This window comes from Nerophis lumbriciformis, linkage group LG21 (assembly GCF_033978685.3).
Source record: "Nerophis lumbriciformis linkage group LG21, RoL_Nlum_v2.1, whole genome shotgun sequence".
Taxonomy (NCBI): Eukaryota; Metazoa; Chordata; class Actinopteri; order Syngnathiformes; family Syngnathidae; genus Nerophis; species Nerophis lumbriciformis.
Window position 1 is genome coordinate 28,726,867 of NC_084568.2, and position 25,117 is coordinate 28,751,983.

The 25,117-nt window shown below is 39.3% G+C and overlaps 2 protein-coding genes and 1 long non-coding RNA gene across 4 annotated transcripts in view; 2 read left to right on the plus strand and 1 right to left on the minus strand.

The window, feature by feature from the left end:
* igf2bp3 (insulin-like growth factor 2 mRNA binding protein 3) overlaps nucleotides 1–2,555 on the plus strand; it is a 33,706-nt gene extending 31,151 nt beyond the window's left edge. For both annotated transcript variants that reach the window (XM_061982499.2, XM_061982500.2), the window contains exon 16: nucleotides 64–2,555. In XM_061982499.2, coding sequence (XP_061838483.1) covers nucleotides 64–168 — 105 coding nt within the window. In that variant the 3' untranslated portion in view covers nucleotides 169–2,555. The remainder of the gene's footprint in view (nucleotides 1–63) is intronic.
* Nucleotides 2,556–3,374: 819 nt separating this feature from the next.
* gpnmb (glycoprotein (transmembrane) nmb) lies at nucleotides 3,375–18,380 on the minus strand. The gene is made up of 12 exons (XM_061982498.2): nucleotides 18,071–18,380; nucleotides 16,435–16,590; nucleotides 12,836–12,997; nucleotides 12,592–12,762; nucleotides 10,270–10,431; nucleotides 9,884–10,198; nucleotides 7,937–7,981; nucleotides 7,675–7,860; nucleotides 4,653–4,758; nucleotides 4,364–4,584; nucleotides 4,211–4,301; nucleotides 3,375–4,151 (listed from the first exon to the last, which is right to left on the minus strand). The coding sequence occupies exons 1-12, from the start codon at nucleotides 18,138–18,140 to the stop codon at nucleotides 3,998–4,000; spliced, it is 1,839 nt and encodes a 612-aa protein (XP_061838482.1). The 5' UTR covers nucleotides 18,141–18,380; the 3' UTR covers nucleotides 3,375–3,997.
* LOC133620878 (uncharacterized) lies at nucleotides 4,099–24,983 on the plus strand. Its single transcript, XR_009817576.2, has 5 exons — nucleotides 4,099–4,596; nucleotides 12,833–12,975; nucleotides 17,897–17,956; nucleotides 22,583–22,730; nucleotides 24,691–24,983. It is a non-coding gene; the product is annotated as an uncharacterized lncRNA (long non-coding RNA).
* The last annotated feature ends 134 nt before the right edge of the window (nucleotides 24,984–25,117 follow it).

Sequence of the window (25,117 nt, forward strand, 5' to 3'; positions counted from 1 at the left end):
GCAGCCATGAAGAGCACTTTGACCCCTGACCTTGTCTTTTAACGTGACCTTTGACCTCCCCAGCTGGCCCAGAGGAAGATCCAGGAGATCCTGGCTCAGGTGAGGAGACAGCAGCAGCCCAAGCCGGCACCCGGAGGAGCCCAGCCTCCGCTGCCCCGCAGGAAGTGACGCCCCACCGGTGCTCCTGGAGGAAGCGGTGACTGAAGCTGCCTGGCTGCCCCAAGACGGAGGGGGGAGACGCTCATCTCGAAGGGGGGTCGGAGGTCGTTGGAAATCGACGAGAACATCCGGCCCCTCCTCGTCTCGCTCGAACTTTCACGTGTGGCTAAGAGACCGCCCCTCCCCCTCCCTCCCTCTCCCCCCTCGCTAAACCACGCCTCTCGAGCTCCACCCACCTCACCTGTCTGCATCACTGTGGGAACGTTGGCAGGACCGCCATCACGTCACCTGCCCTCACAGGTACGCACCCCTCCACCCCCCCCTCACGGGTGTGTATCTATCCTCCCTTTCCCTTCCATCCTCTTTTTTATTTGTCTTCTTTTTACTCTGCAACACTAAAGAAGAACTAAGGACCCTCCTCGCTTGACTCCACATTTGGTTTTTCACTCTCGGATTGGCCGACGAAGCTTTCTCATGAGAGGCAACAAAAGAAAGAGGGAAAAAAAAGGCATTGCTTTCACGCCAGAGGTTAACTTGGGTGGAGAGTTGGCTCGGCCATGTTGTTTGAGGCCTGCAGGACCCCGGAGAGGGTGCGGCCAATCCAAGTGGCATTTTATATCAATTCGGATGCATTTTATAAATAGACCTATACATATGAGCTTATATATATATCTATATATATCTATATATATATATATATTTAGAGGTGAGGGCAGCACTTTGGGAAAAGGTGCTGAACTGCTGCTGCCCGTCAAAAAGAATTGAATATGCATTTTACTTAACTACCTCAGGATCTAGTACCTCAGAAGAAAATGATGATATATAAATATATAAGAAAAAAAAATTTCCTTTCTTTTTGCTTTTCTTTTTTTTTTTTTTTTTTTTGCTTTTGTGGTATTTTGTATACTTTATAAAGCTGATAGTCTTTGAACATTTTTTATTTTTTTAAGAAAAATGGAAAATTCTTCCTTGGTCGGCTGCCAACGGACCTTGCCTTGAACTCTGGTGCGGCGTTGTCGGTGCGAGCGCCTCCACATGACCTGTACATAGCGTGGAGGTGGCGCCTCAGCATCCACAGCCAATCGCCTCACTTTCCCCCCCCGGGGCCAAACATCGTTTTTTTGTTGTTTTCGCAAGAAAAAGTGGAAAAGACGCCACCCGGCCGTAACACGGTTCCAGCGATGCCATTTGGGTTGGGGATTGACCTTGTTGCTTTGTGAAACCTTTCATTTGTGTCGGTCGCCTGACGCCGATCACTGCATGCCGAGGGTCGCTGAGGGGAGGGGGAGTCGCACTGATGGATGCCATTTTTCTTTTTAATTACGACATTCTCTGTGACGCAAAGTGACTTTCGAGGGGGGAGGGGGGAGTCCCACCGCCCCGCCCCTTCCTCCCCGGGAAAAGTCACTTGTGTGTTCGTGCCGAATGTAAATATGTTGATGGTGGTAGAAGTCGTGTACCACAGTAGAACGCCGTCTACCTCAGCTAAAGGGGGCGGGGCTTGGGGGGGTACTGTTGTGCCACTAAGCAGGCCCCCCCTTCTCCTCGCTTCCCACTGAGCGCCAGTGCGCACCTATACCTCAGCCCCTCCCCCCCATCAGAACACTTTTTTTTTCCAACACGGGCGCCATCCTAACATCACCCCAACCCCCCTCCTCTGCAGTTTGTTTGGATCTACCTCTTTAGACAAGTATTTGAAGTAGAGGCATTCTATTTGTTAGAATTAAACCCCTCCTCACCTTTTCCCAGAAATGAATGAAATGATAGAAAAGAAAAAAATCATGTACTCTTTAGAATTGAATCAAAAGTGAAAAAAAAAAAAAATCATTTTTCAATATTTATGTACTCTTTTTGGCTTAATTGAACTCAGACCATCGCCATTTATTTCTGCTTTCTCTTTTTGGTGGTGTGGCTTCCATGTATTTGAACTTCTTGCTTGGGTTTGTTTGTGGGGGGAAAAAAAGTCAAATCCCCTGTTTTGATTTAGCATTCAATAGTCAAGAATACAGTTTTTTCCCCTTTTTTTTTTTTTTTTTTAAAAAGGGCCTGCCTTTTTTCTTTCTGATTTGTAAGACTACAAAATAGATACAAGTCCTGTCTTGTTTTCCTCCTTTTTGTCTTTCACAAATGCTACTCAATTGCTGTATTTTTATGATTTCTCTTGGTAGCTATCTTCTGTTAGCTGTGTAACGCTGAACATTCTCTGACGGGACACATTTCAGGGATTGGGTTGGTTTTCTTTTTTTGTTTTTTTTGGAAAAGTGATCTAACTACTACGGCATTAAAATCCCTACTTGCCCGTCTGCAAACATGCTTGTGCCCTTTCACCCCCTGTCTCGCACAGTTCCACTTGTCAAATGCCTCTGAATAAAGGACAGAAAAATCATTTTGATGAAATATCCTGTTTGTACGTCAAATTTAACACACAGTGTATAAAAACAGATGAATCCATCTGCATAACCTGGAATAAGTTAAGCCAAGGGTGTCCAAACCTTTTCCATCTTGATATTTAACTTTTGAAAAACAATACAACCCTTAGGGCTTCCCTCAGTGTTGGTGAATGTTAAAGGACCAATTCAAGTGTTTAAAATAAGTCATATAAATACTTTCAATGCTAAGATATCAAAAGATAAACTTCAGATCCATCCAATGACATTAAGTTTTGGTTTTTTGGTTTTATGCCCTTTTGGTCAAAATCTCTATTAGCAAAAACAGAAAATATGCAGAATTCCCCTCCAAAAAAGTGTAATTTGATGTAAGGTAATTTAAGCATTAAATAGCTAAATAATATTGCTTTTTGTTTTTAACTTTTTTTTTTTTTTTTAGCATTTAAAAAAAATAAAATAAAAATCTGTCTAAAGTCCTTGGGGTTCCAAAAGGCCTCAACTCATTAAAGTGTTAAATATGAGTCATATTAACATTAAATTTTTACTTTCAAGGCTTAAGTCTCGTGATCAACTTCAGATCGATCAGTTAATTTTGAGCAATGACCGTTTTAAAGTACACATTGACCACATTGCAATTTTGTTAATGTCAATACAACATTTTCTTTCTTTGCTCTTGTATTTCACTTTTTAGTGTTTTTTTTTGTAGTATTGTTAAGATGTGTCATGGGCTGTTAAAAATAAGCACTCTGGACCCCTGAGTTGTTAGCAAAGCTTTTGTAGCAACTGATTAATCGTGGGGGAAAAAAAAAAGATTTGACAGTGCAAGTGTTCATATGTGCATCAACTTAGACTTAGACAAACTTTATTGATCCACAAGGGAAATTGTTCCACACAGTAGCTCAGTTACAAAGGATGGAAAGCATCGTGCACACAAAGACACAAAAAGAGGGTGAAAACAAAAGATATTAAAGTAGACAAAATGTACTATAGTAGCAATATAACATATGTAATATTTACGGTCATGTGATATTGTTTTAATGCGCCTTCAAAGCTGAAATGTAATACTTTGAGGTAAAAATGCTTCTTTAATCAGGATAATGTCTTTTAAAAAAGCTGTTATGTTACATGTTTGTTATTAAATTCTGCTCCAGTTTCATACTGTAAAACTGAAGTTAAATATACTTGGCACCTTAAAAAAAGCTTGCTTGAGAAAATTCCCGTGAGAAATGCTTTTGACAAAAACGTATTAGTGTCCATGCTTCTTTGATTAATGTCATTACTGATTAATGCAAACCGAATGATTCCACTCATGAGCCAGGAGATTGTAAAATATTAATACTACCTGGTCCGGCCAACAAATGACAAATATAAAGTTTATATGAACATAAATCTTGTTTTGCTATGAAGTGTATCGGCAATGTCGGTTATTGGGTGCCATGACAGAGGGCGACCTATAGGGGGCGCCGCTCAGTCAGCAGGTGATACCGCTCCTCGGCGGAGGGGAAGAGCGCCTCCCTCAGGCGTATCACTCCGCCGCCGAACGCACCACGGCTGCGGGCGCCCTCCGCCAGGGGGCTTGACACAGGGCGGTACACCCTGTAGCGTCTAGAAGAGAGACAATTAAGTACAAAAATAAAATATATATATATAGATTTGTTCCTTACCTATACACCACACATGCAATAAGTGCAAAAAGTGTGAGCAAGACAGCGCTGGTAGTGAGGATCACCATCGAAGTGTAGGGCGTCTGGGACTCTATGGAGGAAACTTAATGAACCTCCTGCAACACTTTTTTGCCCCTATTTTGTGCACCTCACCTGGGCCCATTTGGGACTTATTGACGGTGACGGTCGTGGTGGTCTGAGTCAAGCTGCGGGAGTCCTCCAGGGTGATGTTGACGCAGTAGGTGCCCGGCAGGGGGAAGCTTCTCCTCAGATTCACCTCGCACTTGGCGGACGGCGGCACCTTGTCGCACATGATGCTGTGCACCCACGTGCACGTGGCGTCCGACACGATGGTACACGCCGACGTGGGGATGCTGACCGCCCAGGTGAGATGTTTTATTCCAAGTGTTTTGGAGGTCTTCAGTTAGTGTGTCCCACTCACCTGCCCAGGCATTTCACCAGGAAAGTGACGTCAGTCTTGGTTACTCTGGCGGCTATCACGTCAAGAATACGGCCGTTGGCTCCGCTCTGTAGTTGTTGCTTGGGCTCTGTGGAACATAATTGTCAGGTTCTACTTGTGAAAATGACAGGAAAATGCCAATTTTTAACAATTACATTTATTTTTAATCCATAGTCGTAGAAGTTTGTCTTCGTCTGTTTGCTAGCTTACATAAACATGCTAACTAGGCTAAAGCTAATGCTATTAGTGAGAACGTATTATTAAATGGAAGTAAACAAAAAAAATGAATACCATTCAGGGATAAGTACGCTATCAAGTATCAAAATTTGGGAAAAAAAAATACAAGGACAGTTTACCGTATTTTTCGGACTATAAGTCAGTTTTTTTCATAGTTTGGCCGGGGGTGCGACTTATACTCAGGAGCAACTTATGTGTGAAATTATTAACACATTACCATAAAATATCAAATATTATTTAGCTCATTCGCGTAAGAGACTAGACCAGTGGTTCTTAACCTGGGTTCGATCGAACCCTAGGGCAGTGGTTCTCAAATGGTGGTACTTAGAGGTATGCCAAGGGATATGTGATATTTTTAAAAAATATTCTAAAAATAGCAACAATTCAAAAATCCTTTATAAATATATTTATTGAATAATACTTCAACAAAATATGAATGGAAGGTCATAAACTGAACATCAAATCAAGTAGGCTATTCCATTCATTACCATAAACCCAGAGTTTCCCCCATGCCATGATGGTTTGACCCTCACTAAAATGTCTGTCAAAAAGAATTGTGAAAAGAAATGCAACAATGCAATATTCAGTGTTGACAGCTAGATTTTTTGTGGACATGTTTCATAAATATTGATGTTAAAGATTTCTTTTTTTGTGAAGAAATGTTTAGAATGAAGTTCATGAATCCAGATGGATCTCTATTACAATCCCCAAAGAGGGCACTTTAAGTTGATTACTTCTATGTGTAGAAATCTTTATTTATAATTGAATCACTTGTTTATTTTTCAACAAGTTTTTAGTTTTTTGTATATCTTTTTCCCCCAAATAGTTCAAGAAAGACCACTACAAATGAGCAATATTTTGCACTGTTATACAATTTAATAAATCAGAAACTGATGACATAGTGCTGTATTTTACTTCTGTATCTCTTTTTTTCAACCAAAAATGCTTTGCTCGGATTAGGGGGTACTTGAATCAAAAAAATGTTCACAGGGGGTACATCACTGAAAAAAGGTTGCGAACCACTGCCCTAGGGGTTCGGTGGGTCGGCCTCAGGGGTTCGGCGGAGCCTCCGCCACGTAGGTAAAGACACATCCGTCTTATCGTGTAAATAAAAACTTCTCCCTATCGGCGTATTATGGATACCCCCAAACAATGTTCCCTCTAATTTTCCATCTGATTTGCAGGTTTTATGATTGATTGATTGAAACTTTTACTAGCAGATTGCAAAGGAAGAGAATACGTTATATGAAACAGTACAGTTTACACAGTACAGTACATATTCCGTACAATTGACCACTAAATGGTAACACCCGAATAAGTTTTTCAACTTGTTTAAGTCGGGGTCCACGTTAATCAATTCATGTGAATGTGTGTAAGGTGTGTAATTTGTTGAGTTCATGCACTGTGTTGGTTTTGTTCTTACTGGTTCATTTTGTGCACCAGTAAAAAAACAACTTTTTCTTGAATTTGAAAAAAAAAACATTTTATTTTTAGTCTAAAGAAGGGTTCGGAGAATGCGCATGTGAAACTGGTGGGGTTCGGTACCTCCAACAAGGTTAAGAACCACTGGACTAGACGTATAAGATTTCATGGGATTTAGCGATTAGGAGTGACAGATTGTTTGGTAAATGTATAGCATGTTCTATATGTTATAGTTATTTGAATGACTCTTACCATAATATGTTACGTTAACATACCAGGCACGTTCTCAGTTGGTTATTTATGCGTCATATAACGTACACTTATTTAGCCTGTTGTTCACTATTCTTTATTTATTTTAAATTGCCTTTCAAATGTCTATTCTTGGTGTTGGGTTTTATCAAATACATTTCCCCCCAAAAATGCGACTTATACTCCATTGCGACTTATATATGTTTTTTTCCTTCTTTATTATGCATTTTCGGCCGGTGCGACTTATACTCCGGAGCGACTTATACTCCAAAAAAATACGGTAATTGTTTAAAATAATTCCACAAATGTTCATTTTGCGCGACAGTTCAGTAATGGTTGCAAATAAGAGCTGGAGGAGGAAGGAGAAGGAAAAAACAGTAGAAGAAAAACAGGAACATAAAGCAGTGTATTCACCAGTGAAGATGATACCGATTTGAAAAATAAAATTTAAATTTAGACAAAATATATTTTTAATAAACAAAAACATGGTCTCAACTTTGCAATCTAGAGGTGCAATAATAAATTAATTCCACTCTTTAAAAATTAATTGGGTCTTAGTAAAAGCTTGTATCTGGTATTGGAGCTCAGTAGAAAGTGAATGTATAATTTTTTTTTGTTTTTTTTACCACTTTTAAATCAAACTTTTATATATGTACACTTTTTATACACAGGCAAGTGGCAAGCACAAAGTGCTGCAGAAAAAAATTGAAAAGGGAAGAAAACGCAGCACTATTTTAAGGACAAACGCCATCTGAAAAATAGTATGAAACGCATGATAAAATATAAGTAAAAGTAAAATATAAATAACACCGTAAGTTATTAACATAATCGAGAGAATAATAATACTTTTAATAATTAAGATAGAAAACAAAATAAATAAAAACAAGGGTTTAACATTATCAGTAAAAAGCTTGCTTTTTACATGTACTTTTTTTTTTATGACGTGTGCCTTTTTTTAAAAAAAAATAAAAAAAGCCCCAACGGTCAGTAGGTGGCAGTACCATACAACTGTTGAACCTCCAAATGACTGCCTTTTCCCTCCAAAACAAAAGCATCAGATCACATAAACACACTAAAAAAGGCTCCTTCCACCTACCGATGATGCTGATGTTACCCACAAACGTCCCGTACACGTAGCTGTAACACTCTTTGCCGTGGGGCACGCGCCTGCTGCGGACCCAATCTGGGGTGGAGGGGTCGGTCTCCGGGGTCGCATTGGACGGGAGGAACTCGGTGGTGGGGATCCCTGTTGTCATGGCGTCAGAAGCTGAGCTGGGCGTCGCTGAGACGGCAACAGAAAGCGTCACGTTGAGACAAACTGTTTGGATAGAATCAAGGCTTCAGACGCAGAAACTCACCTTGTGTCGTCTTAGTAACAGGATTAGGTGGAGGTGTTGAAGCCTCTGAAAGACACACACACACACACACACACACACACACACACACACACACACACACACACACACACACACACACACACACACACACACACACACACACACACACACACAGCAGAAACACAAGCATTACCACTGCAATTGTCCATCAAGGATGACAATCCACTTAAGTAATAGAGTTGGAGGACCTAAATCTTCAAATTAAATTCCCAATTAGATGTAAAGACATACAAATATTGCAACTTTACCACATCACCAATTTTTTTGAAATATTGAAAAACATTTTCTATTTTTTTGTCCTCTGTGAAGCATTTTTAAGCATAACATCGACTAAATAAACTAAACCATACATCAATACTACAGTATTACTCTCCACTTGAAACCACACCAATGAAAGCACGCTGTTCAGTATCGTGGCCGCTGATTGGCTCAGCCTCAGGCAGCATTACTATATCGGATTCAAAGAGTGTAAAGTTGACTTAAGTGCAATGATCCCTCTAATTGTTCATGTGTCTGAGCAAACACCAAAACTCCCTGAGCATTCATTGGAGCACATATGAGCAACATCACACGTGGCAATACCAGCAGCACACCTGTCTCAAACCAATCTTTTATAATAACACTCAAATGAGAGGGGAGTCATTTTCATGAGATTATTTTGTAATATTAGTGATTTGGCCCACTTGTAATGAAAATAAAATAAATCTTGTTCTTCACAAGCTATGGATTAGTAATGTACAATATGTCTGGGTGGGGGTCCTGCTTTGGAAATCATGTGTACCCCTTTCAGAGATCACATTTAGTTCCCCTTAAACATCCTCATGTTGCACAATGAAATGTAAGCATAGGATGAAGTGTGCATTCCTGTAACTTTCTCTAGTAACAGCATTCCATGATTAATATAAATAAATTAACATTAATAATAAATGACAGTAGAATAAGCACACGTATGACTGAGGAGTCATAGTGTAACTTTGTGTGGTGTTAGAGTTGTCCGACTTTTTGTGTGGCCATAAACGCACCAGTGGTTTAGTGGTATGTGTGTTGGTGACAGATGACAAGTTGGTTTGTACGGCAGAAAATGACTAGTTTTTCGAGATAGAAGTTTTTTACTCATGTTTTTGGTGTGGTTATGGCCGAATATAAACAGTTTTGCTCAATAAAGTGATCGATATAATTCCTGTCCTCGAAGCATCTCGATAGACGTTACAATAATTGAACGGTGTTGACGAACACCGTTAGGGCCGCTTGTTGTCACTGTCACTCAGAGTTGCATTGCAAAATTACACAGAATAAATGTGTTTATTTTGTTTAGAATTCAGATGGGATTTGATTTGGTGCGCGGCATATATTTGCTGTGCGCAGAGGACGCTTGAGCAGTGCGCAATTGCGCAGGCGCGCACCTTAGAGGGAACGTTGCTTAAGTGTGTTATTTCATGTCTTGGGGGCTCTCATAATGTTGGAAAACGTATTTAGAAGCCACTTTTTTATGCTCTAGCTATAATAATATTTGATTGATAATGAATGATTCCTACTTCATGGTAATTTAAACTATTGTGTTAACTTATTTCATTTATTTGACTGCTAAATTGTCATTAGATCATGCTGATATACGGTATAATTAACTACAATTGATATAATACAATCATTAGTAGAATTATGAATATAACTATTTTACATTGTTCCTTTTTAGATATACATGTTCTTCCTCTGTAATTAAAATAAAATTGACACTACCAACAAGTAAACAAGTGATATTTGTAATTTTTACTGATTATTTTACAATAAAAAATTCTACTCATTTGCTGTAATATGTATTTCCAAACAAAGACATAAAGTATTCTCAATCAAGACAAAGTTAAATGATGAGGAATTATTCATTTCAAAGTTGTGCTTGTAGTAGTTTACCAGTAGAGGGCGGTGGCGTGGAGCCGGAGTTGGCCGTAGCGGGTGGACACTCCACAGGAAACGCCGCCTCCACCACCAGCTTGACGGTCACGTTGCCTACGGCGGCGTAGGCGTGTGTGGTTATGGGGCGGTGGGTCACCAGCTGGTTGCCGTCTCTAAAGTCCCAGACGTAGTCAACGGCCGCCGCCTTTCGGAGGTATCCGCTGGGGTCGTGGAGATGCACCTGGAAGAGCACGTCCTCGTCGCGGAAGAACACGTTGTCCGGCTGATGGACCGCGGCCTTCTGGGAGATGTCCACCGCCAGGGGGATCGTATCTGGTAGAATCAAACACCATCTACGCGTTAACTTCTTCAAGACGCTACGACCCAAGGAGGCTGGTCTCCACCTGTCACGTAGAAAACCACGTTGTCGGCACTCAGGGGGCTGTACTTCCTGTCTTCCTGTTTACGGTAGACCAGGACCTCCATCACCTCTGCTCCCACTGGGAGGACGGAGGTGTTGAGGGTCAGGGTGGAGAACGAGTTGTCGTTTGTCTGAAAGTATTGACCTGGAGCAGGACAAGAAGCAAAAGTAGCAGGAGTGATAATATCAAAGGATACTGAAGCATGTATGCCTTATGGACCGTATTGTGTGTGTCGCTTTAAGACATTTAAGTGCCACGCACCAGACTGTGTTTTTCGAGGACTGCGCGCATTAAATGAAGGCCTCAAACATTGGTTTCATCATCCATCTTAAGGCAACGAAGAAAATGCAAGCGTGGGCTCATTTTTACCTTATATCGTCAAATAATGTAAATGTTCTTCTTTTTTTGTTTACGATTTGGATCACTGACCAGAGTTGCACCTTTCTTTGTCCTTTCTTTGTGAAAAAAGTCAACTCTATTTGCTCATTTCATTCTATTGCAAGTAGAGGTGTCCGATAATGGCTTTTTTGCCGATATTCCGATATTGTCCAACTCTTAATTACCGATTCCGATATCAACCGATACCGATATATACAGTCGTGGGATTTAATACATTATTATGCCTAATTTTGTTGTGATGCCCCACTGGATGCATTAAACAATGTAACAAGGTTTTCCAAAATAAATCAACTCAAGTTATGGAAAAAAATGCCAACATGGCACTGCCATATTTATTATTGAAGTCACAAAGTGCATTATTTTTTTTAACATGCCTCATGCAGCAGCTTGGAATTTGGGACATGCTCTCCCTGAGAGAGCATGAGGAGGTTGAAGTGGGGGGGTAGGGGGTAGCGGGTGTGTATATTGTAGCGTTCCGGAAGAGTTAGTGCTACAAGGGGTTCTGGGTATTTGTTCTATTGTGTTTATGTTGTGTTACGGTGCGGATGTTCTCCCGAAATGTGTTTGTCATTCTTGTTTGGTGTGGATTCACAGTGTGGCGCATATTTGTAACAGTGTTAAACTTGTTTATACGGCCACCCTCAGTGTGACCTGTATGGCTGTTGACCAAGTATGAATTGCGTTCACTTGTGTGTGTGAAAAGCCGTAGATATTATGTGATTGGGCAGACACGCAAAAGCAGTGCCTTTAAGGCACGCCCCCAATATTGTTGTCTGGGTGGAAATCGGGAGAATGGTTGCCCCGGGAGATTTTCGGGAGGGGCACTGATATTCGGGAGTTTCCCGGGAAAATCGGGAGGGTTGGCAAGTATGACTGGGAGACGCAACTGCTCTGTACTTCTTGCTACGTCCGTGTACCACTCCGTACAGTCATAAATTTTACTTTTTGAAACCGATACTGATAATTTCCGATATTACATTTTAAAGCATTTATCGGACTGTAATATCGGCAGTCAGATATTATCGGACATCTCTAATTGCAAGTATAGCGGTACTGTCCCAAATAAATATCGCTTTCTAAAATATACAAGTATTAAATATAAAACCGGTGTGTCACCCAAAACCAAGCTACAATTGTATATTGTGCAGCAATGTTGTAATAATAGGAGCAAACTGCTGAGCCAGCATTATTACAGGTGATGAGTTGATTGTAAACAATATCACAAGTCTAACAGTTTCACACCAACATCCAAGTAGCGGCATCTTGTGGAGGTGATGACAACTACATTAAGAGGTTGCCTACAGCCACAGCTGCTGCTCTAATTCCAGACCGTGGTGGTTCATTGAAAATAATCGTTTTTGCAGGGGTGCTCAAAAAATGGATTTACATCTAAATCGATATTTTTATTTATTCCAATTTTAAGTCTATGTATAGTTTTCAAAAATTGATCGGAAAAAAAAGTCTTTCTTTGCTACTTTTTGTAAAGAATTTGTTTTATTAAAAATACAATTAATTAAAAACAACTATTTATATATTTTTTTAGTATTGTATTTGTATGTCTTCTCAATTGCTTTGTAAATGTCTATCCTCAGTATTGTAAAGCGGGGATTGGGTTGCTCTATTTTCTTTTTTTTAGATTGATGACAATTTTGTAATGAACATTTTTATAATGTACCTTTTAAAAGGAGGTTTTTTCAGCCAACACTGTGCATATCAGTCACACCTCAGCAGCCAAGCTGTTACTTTTGTCACTTGGGATCTGTTTTGTAAAGCTTTTATTATCACGTATATAACAAATAATATATTACAAGAGTCGTGTAGAATGGATTGTGAATCAAACCGTCAGCCAAAAAAAGAGTCCACCCTCGACTTTTTAGTGTGTGTGTGTGTGCCTGGGAGTCTCACCCATGGTGTGCCACACGTAGACGTAGTTCTTGTCCCTCCAGTCGCCTTTTGGTAAAGGCTTGCCATCGGGGAACGCGTTGCATTTGGCCGGGTTCGTGCATTTCCCAAATCCAAAGTGATCCATCCAAGTCGTCCAGTTGTACACGTAGCCAGGGCGCACTTGTCCGTTTGCTGCCAAGAGAAGGAAGTGAAGCGTGCGCTTGCTGGCGGTGGTTTGATCACAAGATCTTTTTTGTGGCAGCACCTGAGGCCTCCAGCTCCATGGCGTCGTCGCAGCGGTCATCCCATACCAGGTTCCCCGAGGCGTCCTCCTTCTGGCACGGGGCGTACTTGAGCTTGGCCGTGAAGGAGATGATGGAGCCGCTCAAAGCGGGACTGTCGCTGGTGAGTTTGACTGTAGGCTTGCCTGCAGGGACACACAGCACTTCAACACCTCACTTGGGGCTCAACCAAACTGCTGCCACTGAGGGCCGCACACTCAACCATTAAAGCATTTTTTTAACCTTTTTTTAAGTTTGACCCAGAAGGGCCTCAATCGTAAAAATAAATATTAAATCTTCAGATCAACTTACAGCTTTTATCTGTCGACATAAAATACATTTTCTTTTTCAAGTTTAATGCTCTTTTTGTTTAAGACAATCCATTTTTTTATTGCAAAAACAGAAAACATACAACATTTTACCTCCCAAAAAGTGGAATATGTTATGATCCGCTGCCCGGATCATAGTCTGTTTAAGTCAGTGGTTCTTAACCTGGGTTCGATCGAACCCTAGGGGTTCGGTGAGTCGGGTTCAGGGGTTCGGCGGAGGTCAAGACACACCCGACTCATTGTGTAAATACAAACTTCTCCCTATCGGCGTATTACGGATACGGCAACAGCAGAAGTCAGACTGATTTGCAGGTGTGTAATTTGTTGTGAGTTTATGCACTGTGTTGGTTTTGTTCTTTGAACAAGGTGATGTTCATGCACGGTTCATTTTGTGCACCAGTAAAAAAACATGGTAATACTTTAGTATGGGGAACATATTCACCATTAATTAGTTGCTTATTAACATGCAAATTAGTAACATATTGGCTCTTAACTAGTCATTATTAAGTACTTATTAATGCCTTAATCGACATGGCCTTATTATAACCCTAACCCTCTAACCCTGGCTCTAACCCTAACCCGAACCAAATAACTCTAAATTTAAAGTCTTTGTTACTTAGAATATATTCCCCTAGTGTCCAAAACACTCTAAATTAAGTCTTTGTTACTTATAATATGTTCCCCTAGTGTCCAAATAACTCTAAATTAAGTCTTTGTTACTTATAATATGTTCCCCGAGTGTCCAAATAATTCAAAATTAAGTCTTTGTTACTTAGAATATGTTCCCCATACTAAAGTGTTACCAAAAACATATAATAACTTTGTCTTGAATTTGGAAAAAATTTTTTTTATATATTTTTCACTAAAGAAGGGTTCGGTGAATGCGCATATGAAACTGGTGGGGTTCGGTACCTCCAACAAGATTAAGAACCACTGGTTTAAGTTTTTCGAGTCACTTGTGTTTTCTGTTAGTTTTGGACTCCTTTAGTTCCTGTTTATGCACCTCTGAGTTTGTTACCATGGCTACGTATTAGTTTCACCTGCCTCTTGTGTTCGGGACGTGCACCTGTTTTGTAATCAGAGACATTATTAAGCCTGCGTTTGCCAGTCAGTCGGTCTGGCTTCTTTGTTTGCGTCACACTACTGTTACGTAAATTTTGCTTGTTTCCTAGCCCCTGCTAGTGATCTCTAGTCTGTGCTAAGTAGTACCCTTAGCTTCAGGTGTGATCGGCACCTTGTACCGTCAGTTTGTTTTTTTGTTTCTTTGTTTTCTTTGAGTGTTAATTTACGATTAAATCAGGTTCCTACCTGCAAGTCCTGTCCGGAGTCGTCCGTTTGCATCCTGGGAGAACAAACCTCGCAGTAAGCTGCAACCCCACCGTAACAGAATATTGATGTGCAATAATTGAAGCCTCAAATAGGTCCACAATTCATGACATTGATTTTAATTCATTATTCATTTTTGAGAAATGACAGTTTAGGAAGGAATTCCCACAACAATTTTAAGGGATCCAACAGGGTGGAGTGTGTCAAAAATAAGTGAGAGTTTCCCCTTTATGTAATTGAATGTGGTGGCAGTTTTTTTATTACCACACCTTAAAAAAAATTGTTTTTACTTGAAATCAAATTACATTAATACAATTTATTGTAGCCCCCAGAAGAAATCACACAACGTCCGATGCTATTTTTAACTTTTATTACCAATCTTATTATAACAAACGGCACAATTCCAAAAGGTTATACCTCTCGTGTACACACTTTTGTCTTCGTAAGTCACTGTCGGCGCTTCCCTGCCGCACACACAACACTTCCTCATTCTCCACCAATCACCTTTCAGGCACGGACGGTGTGTTTGTAAATATGGTGTTAATGTTTTATGTTTGTGATGTTTGTTGACTGACATCAAACCACAAACATAAAACCTTAACACCAGCAGGTCGTTACAGTACGAATTGATATATATACCCTATTATTTGTGCACTATTGACAAGTGATGTATTGAAAACTTGACCACGAAAAAAAGACTTTGATCACAGAAAACCGCGCTACGGAAACCGGATGTAAACAAAACACATGCCATTGTCTGGAGCGTTGTCATCATGTCTGTGATGTGGACGTAGCCAGATATATCCGCCAATATTAAGAGGACAGTGAGAAGAGGAAGTCCAACTGGAGCAGCAGCGTCAAGCAAGTGTAACGTCATGCTCGCTGCAGCCTCTTTAGTCAGGGACATGGAGGGACAGAAGTAGAGTCTCTAAACATGACTACATTCTATAATAACACCAGAAGAAGATTAGATTTCTTGCTAGTAGTTTTTAATTTAAAAAATGTCATTAAAAATCTTTAGAATGAGACTTGAAAAATCCTCAAAGTACATTGTAGAATAAGTAATTGAAAATATGGCAAAACGATCTTAATACTAATTAATAATAAAAGATCTGTTTTTAAATGTGCGTGTACATTTTTTAGCCTTTTTATCCAATATATTGGACTTTATTTATAGCACATTTTAGAAAACAATAAAAGTTTCACAAAGTGCTGCACAAGAGTTAAGACACACATTTCGAAGCAGGGTAAAACTAAGGAGAGTCAATTGTAAAAAACATTTTTGAAGAAAATCATATCATTATAGGCAAATTATTCGATTACGTCATTGTGACCACGCCCATAACCATCTTGGTAGTCTCGGGGAAACCCACTTAGTCATATATTATTTTTTACTTTCAATGCTTGAATCGGTAGATCAACTTCAGATCTCTCTGAAGTTGATTATTTTTTGATGTTTTTTTGTTGGTTTAATGCCCTTTTTTTCATAGAAAACTTGTTTTTTTTATGGCAAACACACAAAATATGCAATATTTCACCCCAAAAAATATTTCAAAGTGTAATATTTGGAAGTCACGCTATTATAGTCATGAATAGGTCAATAATTCATAACAACATTGACCGCGACGCAACGCGACCTGACCTCGGATAAGCGGAAGAAAATGGATGGATGGATCGAACTTTGATTTTGATTCATTATTCTTTTTTGAGTAATGACAGTTTTAAAGAAAAAAAAACAGCCTGCGTGGCAGCTTTGTGTTATTAGAGTCAACATTGCAACTTTTTCTCAATAAATTTAACATTTTGTGTATGCTCTTTTATTCCACTTTTTTGTAATAGTATTTTTAGAATGTGCAGCGGGCCGTTAAAACATTATCTGCGGGCCGCACTTTGGACACCTTTGGGCTAAAACCAGGTGGAACACTGACCTCGTCTGTTCATGAGCTCGTTGTTCTTTGGTTTCATTGGCGGGTAGATGTAGGCGTCCCACGGGTGGGTGTCAGGACCCCAGCCAGGGATGGGCGGGATGGGGTAAGGAATCTTTCCTGGTATTAAGTGCTTGTGGGGGAACATGTCTGCATACGCTGGAGAAAGAAACAGAAATTCTATGCAGTGACTGACAAGACAATAAAAATCATAATAATGCCACATGTTATGGGGGGGAATGTTTTTTTTATTTTTTTTGTCATAAAAAATACAATCATGTGTGCTTACGGACTGTATCCCTGCAGACTGTATTGATCTATATTGATATATAATGTAGGAACCAGAAATATTAATAACAAAGAAACAACCCTTTTGTGCGAATGAGTGTGAATGAGTGTAAATGGGGGAGGGAGGTTTTTTGGTTTGATGCACTAATTGTAAGTGTATCTTGTGTTTTTTATGTTGATTTAATAAAATTAAAAAAATACACATTTTTCATTAATTTTTTTATTTATTTCTTGTGCGGCCCGGTACCGATCGATCCACGGACCGGTACTGGGCCGCGGCCCGGTGGTTGGGGACCACTGCTGTAGAGCAACGACAAACACACAAAATGTGTCAAACTGGAGGCCAGGCCATATCATTCTATGTGGCCTGCAAGAGCCTGGAAATAATGTGCATGGATAAAACATCTCATCTTTATTCACCAATTTAGGCAGAGAAAAAAATTATATCTTCTAAATGTCATTATCTGATCATGCAATGATATATTCCAAAATGTATTTTTTGTTATCAAAATGAAATGCTTAAATATCTGCTTGTCATCTCGGCTCATGATTTCAAAGCAAGTTATCAATCAATCTGTTAAAATAATCAAATGCATCGGCAATTGTATGATTATATAATGAGGTAATTATGCATTTCAATTCACAGTTAAAAGCGATCACTTGTAATTGCAACGTGTTCCGCAATGATAATGAGTTTGACACACCTGTGACATCATCATCATCATTTTTATTTATTTATTTATTTTCCTGAGGGAACTCTCCTGAAGGAATCAATGAAGTAATATCTATCTATCATCCAATATTACTTACAAATTGGGATTTTTTTTTTTAAATAAGTCTCTTTTTTTCTATAATTGTAATGTTTTTTTCTCACAGTAATAAATCTTATATTCATGTATTATTAAATGATTATACCAGGAAAACCCCTCCAGACGTTGGTTAGAGTATGAATTTTCTGCATTAAAATGTAATAAAATAATGAAAATGGATGGATGACACAAACGGCAAATTCCATCTGTGTTACTTTTATTGCAGGCAAAATTAAAAAATGCTGACAAGATATTATCAGCGACATCCTTTTGGCCACTATGGTCACCACTTACCTGAATATCTTCTTGTGATATTTATGCTATTTTCGTGTTGCTTGACATGACACGCAATATGTTTCATGTTTTAGGAGGTGAAAGGTCATCGAGTGAGAGGTCTTCAGCGGGGAATCGGATCATGAGACGTCACAGTGAGCAAACCATCAAACATTTCAACGACTAATAACATAATGCAGATTATATTGTTAAATACATTGTGTTTAAGTGCAGTAGAAACAATCCCAGAATAAAGATGAACATCTTACTTTTGCGTGCCTCCGCTTGATGAGACAAACCGATGCAAGCGAGCAGGAAAACACCTTGGAAAAGTCCCATCTCGGAAGGTTGAAAATAATAAAAGCGATGTGCTTCTTCAGTGGATGTCAGCTCAGGAAGATGTTCTCCTCCGCTCTGCTCTGATTGTGTGTTTGTGAGCGCTAATTAAATCTGCTGCTGGTGAGCACACTGACATGTGATGTTGCTTAACCAGACGCATCTCATCCCTCATTAGTGCGCACAAGGAAGTCATGAGGACTGAGGTGCATCCTCTTCCTCTTGTCTCCTCTTCACTTACACCGTACATGTAAAGATGCCTAATCAATATGCTGATGAATGATTACGGTATTGAAATGGACAGTTGAATGTTTAAAACTTCAGCAACAGTTGAAAAACCTCAACAGTCATATATATTGAAATAAATGTAATTGACAGCTGTATCATTGAGATGAAAAGCCGTTATTTGTTCACTCTCAATGTGTCTTTTCTTCTCAGAAACATGGTCAATTAAATTTGGTGATACCAATCACTTCCCAGAACATCATGTGACCCAATAAATACAAATGTTATTTCATTTATTCCATTAGTCGGAGTGTGACCTTAAATGTCCGTGTGTGACGGTGACCACATGACCGTGACTTTGCCCAAAGTGACCCACTCGTGTGTGTGTGTTTGTGTGTAGGTTGCACCACAGTGGCCCAAAAGCAGAAGGAAAGTGTGCAATGTAGCAGCGTGGAAAAGTAGTTGTATTGCAGCGTCATGCAACTTGTGATTATCAGCATGCAGACTTTTCACGAGGTTTTAGGTCTGGACCATTATGGCAAAAATAATAACCACCATTATTTTGATTGATAGTGCAATCACGATTAATTACATGATTGTGCACTAATTTGACAACATGAGTATTTATGATACCGCCAAAACTCAACTTTAAATATAGTTATAAAAACCTGTATATAAATTATTAACTGATAAACCACAACAAATAGGATAATAGTAATAGCAATTAGAGATGTCCGATAATGGCTTTTTTGCCGATTGTCCAACTCTTAATTACCGATTCCGATATCAACCGATACCGATATATACAGTCGTGGAATGAACACATTATTATGCCTAATTTTGTTGTGATGCCCCGCTGGATGCATTAAACAAAGTAACAAGGTTTTCCAAAATAAATCAGCTCAAGTTATGGAAAAAAAATGCCAACATGGCACTGCCATATTTATTATTGAAGTCACAAATTGCATTATTTTTTTTAACATGCCTCAAAACAGCAACTTGACATTTTGGACATGCTCTCCCTGAGAGAGCATGAGGAGGTTGAGGTGGGCGGGGTTGGGGGGGGGGGGAGCGGGGGGTGTATATTGTAGCGTCCCGGAAGAGTTAGTGCTGCAAGGGGTTCTGGGTATTTGTTCTGTTGTGTTTATGTTGTGTTACAGTGCGGAAGTTCTCCCAAAATGTGTTTGTCATTCTTGTTTGGTGTGGGTTCACAGTGTGGCGCATATTTGTAACAGTGTTAAAGTTCTTTATACGGCCACCCTCAGTGTGACCTGTATGGCTGTTGACCAAGTATGATTGCATTCACTTGTGTGTGTGAAAAGCCATATATATTTTCACTGCTGGACTCTAAAAAGAGGTTCCGCAGCCTCCGAAGCAGAACCTCCAGGTTCTGTAACAGCTTCTTCTCTCAGGCCGTAAGACTCTTGAACGCATCATAATTAAATTCAATTATCCCCTCAACTCCCCCCAAAATGGATTAACCCGCTGGAATAAAAAAGACAATATAACGTACATCCATAAACGTGGACGCATGTGAAAAAGTGCAATATATTTATCTGTACAGTAATCTATTTATTTATTTATATATATTTATATGTATTTATTTATTTTATGTATATATTTATATATTATTTATATATATTTATTATTTATATATGCACCTTATTGCTTTTTTATCCTGCACTACCATGAGCTTATATAACGAAATTTCGTTCTTATCTGTGCTGTAAAGTTCAAATTTGAATGACAATAAAAAGGAAGTCTAAGTCTAATATTATGTGATTGAGCCGGCACGCAAAGGCAGTGGCTTTAAGGTTTATTGGCGCTCCGTACTTCTCCCTACTTCCGTGTACCACTCCGTACAGATGTGTTTTAAAAAGTCATAAATTTTACTTTTTGAAACCGATACCGATAATTTCCGATATCACATTTTAAAGCATTTATCGGCCGATAAAATCGGCAGTCCGATATTATCGGACATCTCTAATAGCAATACCAATAGCAATTTCGCCACACCTAGTGTGTGTGTGACAATCATTGGTACTTTAACTTTAACTTTAACTTTTAATATATAAAAAAAACCAAAAAAAACATTTATGACTTTGTTTTTTTAAATTCCGTTTTTTACCTTTTACACCTATTTTACCACCATAGTGAGTGCTTTCTACGTCGAATACAATGTTTGTTAATTCAATGCAAAAATCCTCACACTTGTTGGTGCAAAACATCTTCGGACAATTTTAAACCCGTTTTTTTAGGTCAAAGCATAATCATTGTGTAATTGTATCAATAAAAGTTTTAGCTACAGACCGGATGTGGCCCTCTGCGCTATTATTGTGAAGGTGGGGAAGTGTGATGCTGTTCTGAGCTTGACGTGTAGAGACGATTTGAGAGGCTGTTAAAAAAATAGAAAAAGCCTCTCAAGTTCCCACCACTGTTTGTACATTGATGTTACATCGATGATGTCGTTCACAACAACACAACAGATGAGACGTGTTGTGTGTGTATGATTGTTTGTACATTGATGTTGCATCGATGATGTCGTCCACAACAACACAACAGATGAGTTGTGTTGTGTGTGTATGATAGTTTGCACATTGATGTTACATCGATGATGTCATTCACAACAACACAACAGATGAGATGTGTTGTGTGTATGATTGTTTGTACATTGATGTTACATGGATGATGTCGTTCACAACAACACAACAGATGAGATGTGTTGTGTGTGTATGATTGTTTGTACATTGATGTTGCATCGATGATGTCGTTCACAACAACACAACAGATGAGTTGTGTTGTGTGTGTATGATTGTTTGTACATTGATGTTACATCCATGATGTTGTTCACAACAACACAACAGATGAGATGTGTGTGTGTGTTTGATTGTTTGTACATTGATGTTACGTCCATGATGTTGTTCACATCACAACAATATAACAGATGAGATGTGTTTTGGGTGTATGGATAGTTTTTGCTAGTTTTAGCTTCCTAGTTTAGTCGCTGTTTCAAGTTGCCATCGTTAGTTCGGGATGAGGTTGAATGAGTGCTAACTGACACATTATTTTCCCAAACAAATGTTCCTTCTCCTCACAATGACAACATTTCACTTAATAACCCTAACCCTAACCCTAATGAATGTCAATTTCCCTGATATTCTGCATTTAGCAGCACATTACGTTTTCTTGGCCGTATATGTGACTCCGTCCGAAGTTAGGTAAACGCGGAAATCCTAAGGCCTCACTTGTTTGTTGAGTTGAGTGATTATTGGTGAGGCATACTAGCGCTGTGTCAAAAAGTAGTAACCATGGTCCCAAACTTCTAGTAGACCTGCTCTGTTTTCACTTATTCTCTCTTCATCTGTTTTACAAGCTCAGGAATTTGCATGCACATTGCACGGCCGTTAATCGTTTTTTTAATTATATTTTCATGATCGTGAGAAGCCATAATCAAAATCGAAATGTAAATGATTTTTCCAGCCCGACTCCCATCTTGATACAATGTGCCATTCTTAATGAACATATTGTAAAAGGAATAACTTTCTGACAAAGTACAATTTTTTTCTTATTATCTTTGTAAAGGCAATCGAGTTCACAAAGATTATGATAAAACACCACACACCTTCCATCTTATTAATATTGTTATGGGCATTTTCTACTTCTCATGAAAAACAGACAATCACACATTCCTTGTAAATGTATACTTTTAAGAAGCACTCTGCCTTTTTCCCCAGCAGGGGGCGACACCACTACATACCTTAATTTTTTTCCTTGGCTGTGTTATTACCAAAGTCATTGAATGTTATGTTGTTGTTGTTTTTTGGCCTTTTATTATTTTTAAGCAGCACACGCATTTGTATGTTTGGGGGCGTGTTCTCCTCACATGGGAATATGAATGAACAGCAGCTGACAAAAGCATCATATGTCGGGTTGAATAGTGCAGATGTGCTTTTTTCATTCGCAGCTTATGTTTCTAGAGGTGGAATGCAGACAAATTCTTCCCGTGTGTGTGTGTGCGTGCGCGTTCCTGTGCTGCTAAGTGTTGGCCATGCATACTTCACTTCAGTGTGTTTTGGCTTTCTCAGGGGACACATGGGAGTGTTCATTTTGCTTTTCTGGAAATACATGAACTTTTTATCCCCTTTCAGCCATGTGAACACCCACCAAGAACATGTGGACCTGCAGACCATTGCTGACCCCTTCTTTTATCTCCCTTGCAGGCCTCTCTTCTTTGTGCTCCGCCTTCTTTCAGCGCATGCAGGGATGGGAACAAACAGTCCAAATAATTAGTTCCTGGGGGGTGCATTAGTGCCTGGGCCTTGTCATGATAAAGCGTTGTGGAGTGTGTTTGTACCTAATGAAAGGAAGGTAAGCAGCTCCTCCCGCACACTCAGCACTCTAATCACCCTCCACATGGACGTTTTCTGCAATTGACCAAAGACAAACACTTGAAAAGAAAAAGTATGTGAACCATTTGGGATTACTTGGATTTCTGCTTAAATTGGACATAAAATGTGTTCTGCTCTTCATCAAAGTCACAGCAACAGACAAACATAGTCTGCCTAAACTAATACCGAACAAAAAAAAGATGTGTTTATTTTTTACTGAACACAACATGTAAACATTCACAGTGCACGGTGAAAAAAGTATAACAACCCTTGGATCTAATAAGTGGTTGGACCCTCCTTTGGCAGCAATAACCTCAACCAAACATTTCCTGTAGTTGCAGATCAGACATGCAAAACGGTCTGGACGAATTCTGAAAACTGTTTCAGTGCAGCAATATTCTTGGGATGTCTGGTGTGAATCGCTCTCTTGAGGTCATACCACAGCATCTCAATCGGGTTGAGGTCAGGACTCTGACTGGGCCACTCCAGAAGGTGAATTTTCTTCTGTTGAAGCCATTCTGTTGTTGATTGACTTCTATGCTTGTCCTGTTGCATCACCCATCCTCTGTTGAGCTTCAGTTGGCGCACAGATGGTTTTAAGTTTTCCTGCAAAATGTCTTGACTCAATTGGGAATTGATTTTTCTGTCAATGACAACAATCCGTCAAAGCCCCGAGGCTGCAAAGCAACCCCAAACCATGATGCCACCTCCACCATATTTCACAGTTGGGATGAGGTTTTGATGTCGGCGTGCTGTGCCTTTTTTCCTGCACACATAGAACACACATGTGTGTTCCTTTTAAACAACTTCATTTTGATTTCATCTGTCCAAATAATATTTTGCTAGTAGTGCTGTGGAACATCCAGGTGCTCCTTTGCAAACTCCCAATGTGCTGCAATGTTGTTCTTTGACAGCCGTGGCTTCCTCCGTGGTGTCCTCCCATGAACTCCATTCTTGCTTAATCTTTTCCTTATTGTTGATTAGTCACCAAAAATGTTAGCATGTACCAAATAATTTTGTAGGTCTTTAGCTGACACTCTTGGACTATTTTTCTACGCTGTGGTCTCACAGTCATCTTTACAGGTCTAGGGAGAGTAGCAACAGTGCTGAACTTTCTCCATTTGTAGACACATGTACATCAAGGCTTTCAGATATACTTTTGTATCCCTTCCAGCTTCAACAATTCTTGATGTTAGGTTTTTACAGAGCACTTTTGTGCCAGGCAACGGTTCACATCAGGCAATACCTGTTGAGAACAGCACATTTAAAACTGGTGTGTGTTTTTATCGGGCAGGGCAGCTTTAAGCAACACCTGTAATCTCATCACATTGGTTGGACTCCAGGTTGGCTGATGACTGGCTCCATTTGACTCTTGGAGAAGTCATAAGCTTAGGGGTTCATATACGTTTTCCACCCTGCACTGTGAATGTTGTGTTCAATAGAAAACCAAAGCATCAATTTCTTGTGTGCAGTATTAGTTAAAGCAAACTGTTTGTCTATGGTTGAGACTTAGATGATTATTAGAACACATTCTATGACCAAGTTATGCAGAAATCCAAGCCACCCCAAAGGGTTCACATACTTTTTTAAACAACTGTATGTACTTTTTATAAAGCACAGACATCTATCTAGTAATAGACTTTGCATGTGCTAGCTGGCTGATTTCTCATTGGCAAAAAATACAGCAATGATCGTGGACATTAATCATAAATTATAAGAGAATGCAGTGATAGATGATTAAGATATTATGTGATTCTAGATATATTTATTTTTACATGTTATTACTTTGACTGAAGGTACTGTAGTGTGTAGTGCTTTTCAATGAATGAATGGTGTGCCACGAGGCTGTGCTTTAAACCTCTGACTGTTCATTCTTTCTCCATAAACATGACCTCTGTCAGGATTGCTCCAAACTGTACCTTGTTTTCTGATCCTCATAGATGTTCTGCAGGCTGCAAGCACCTTCACCAGACGCTCATACGCAAATAATAAGGAACTGTGCACTGGCATTCCCATGGTATTGAAGGTTATTAAGGAAATGCACAGTAAATACAAAATCCAATGTATTTCACACGGGAATAGTCGAACATTGGTTGAAAATCTATGCAATCATGTCCTGTTTATTCAAGCAAGGCAGTCAACATTAAGCAGCAAGTGGTCATGCACATTTTGAAGCTTTTTTTAAAGGAGTCACGCCAGGGCAGTCTTTAGGACCTGGCGTTGAACTGAGGAAAGGTGGTCAAGCCCAAGTAAAAACTTGAGCGTATTGCAGATTTGATAGATTTTGCTTGAAATTTGTCTATATATATATATATATATATATATATATATATATATATATATATATATATATATATATATATATAT

Coding starts and splice junctions, on each gene's coding strand:
- gpnmb (XM_061982498.2), bottom strand. CDS start 18,140: ATGGGACTTTTCCAAGGTGTTTTCCTGCTCGCTTGCATCGGTTTGTCT. Junction 7,982..9,883: donor CACGCCACCGCCCTCTACTG/GTAAACTACTAC, acceptor TGTGTCTTTCAG/AGGCTTCAACACCTCCACCT. Junction 4,585..4,652: donor CTGGTGAAATGCCTGGGCAG/GTGAGTGGGACA, acceptor CTGGGCGGTCAG/CATCCCCACGTCGGCGTGTA.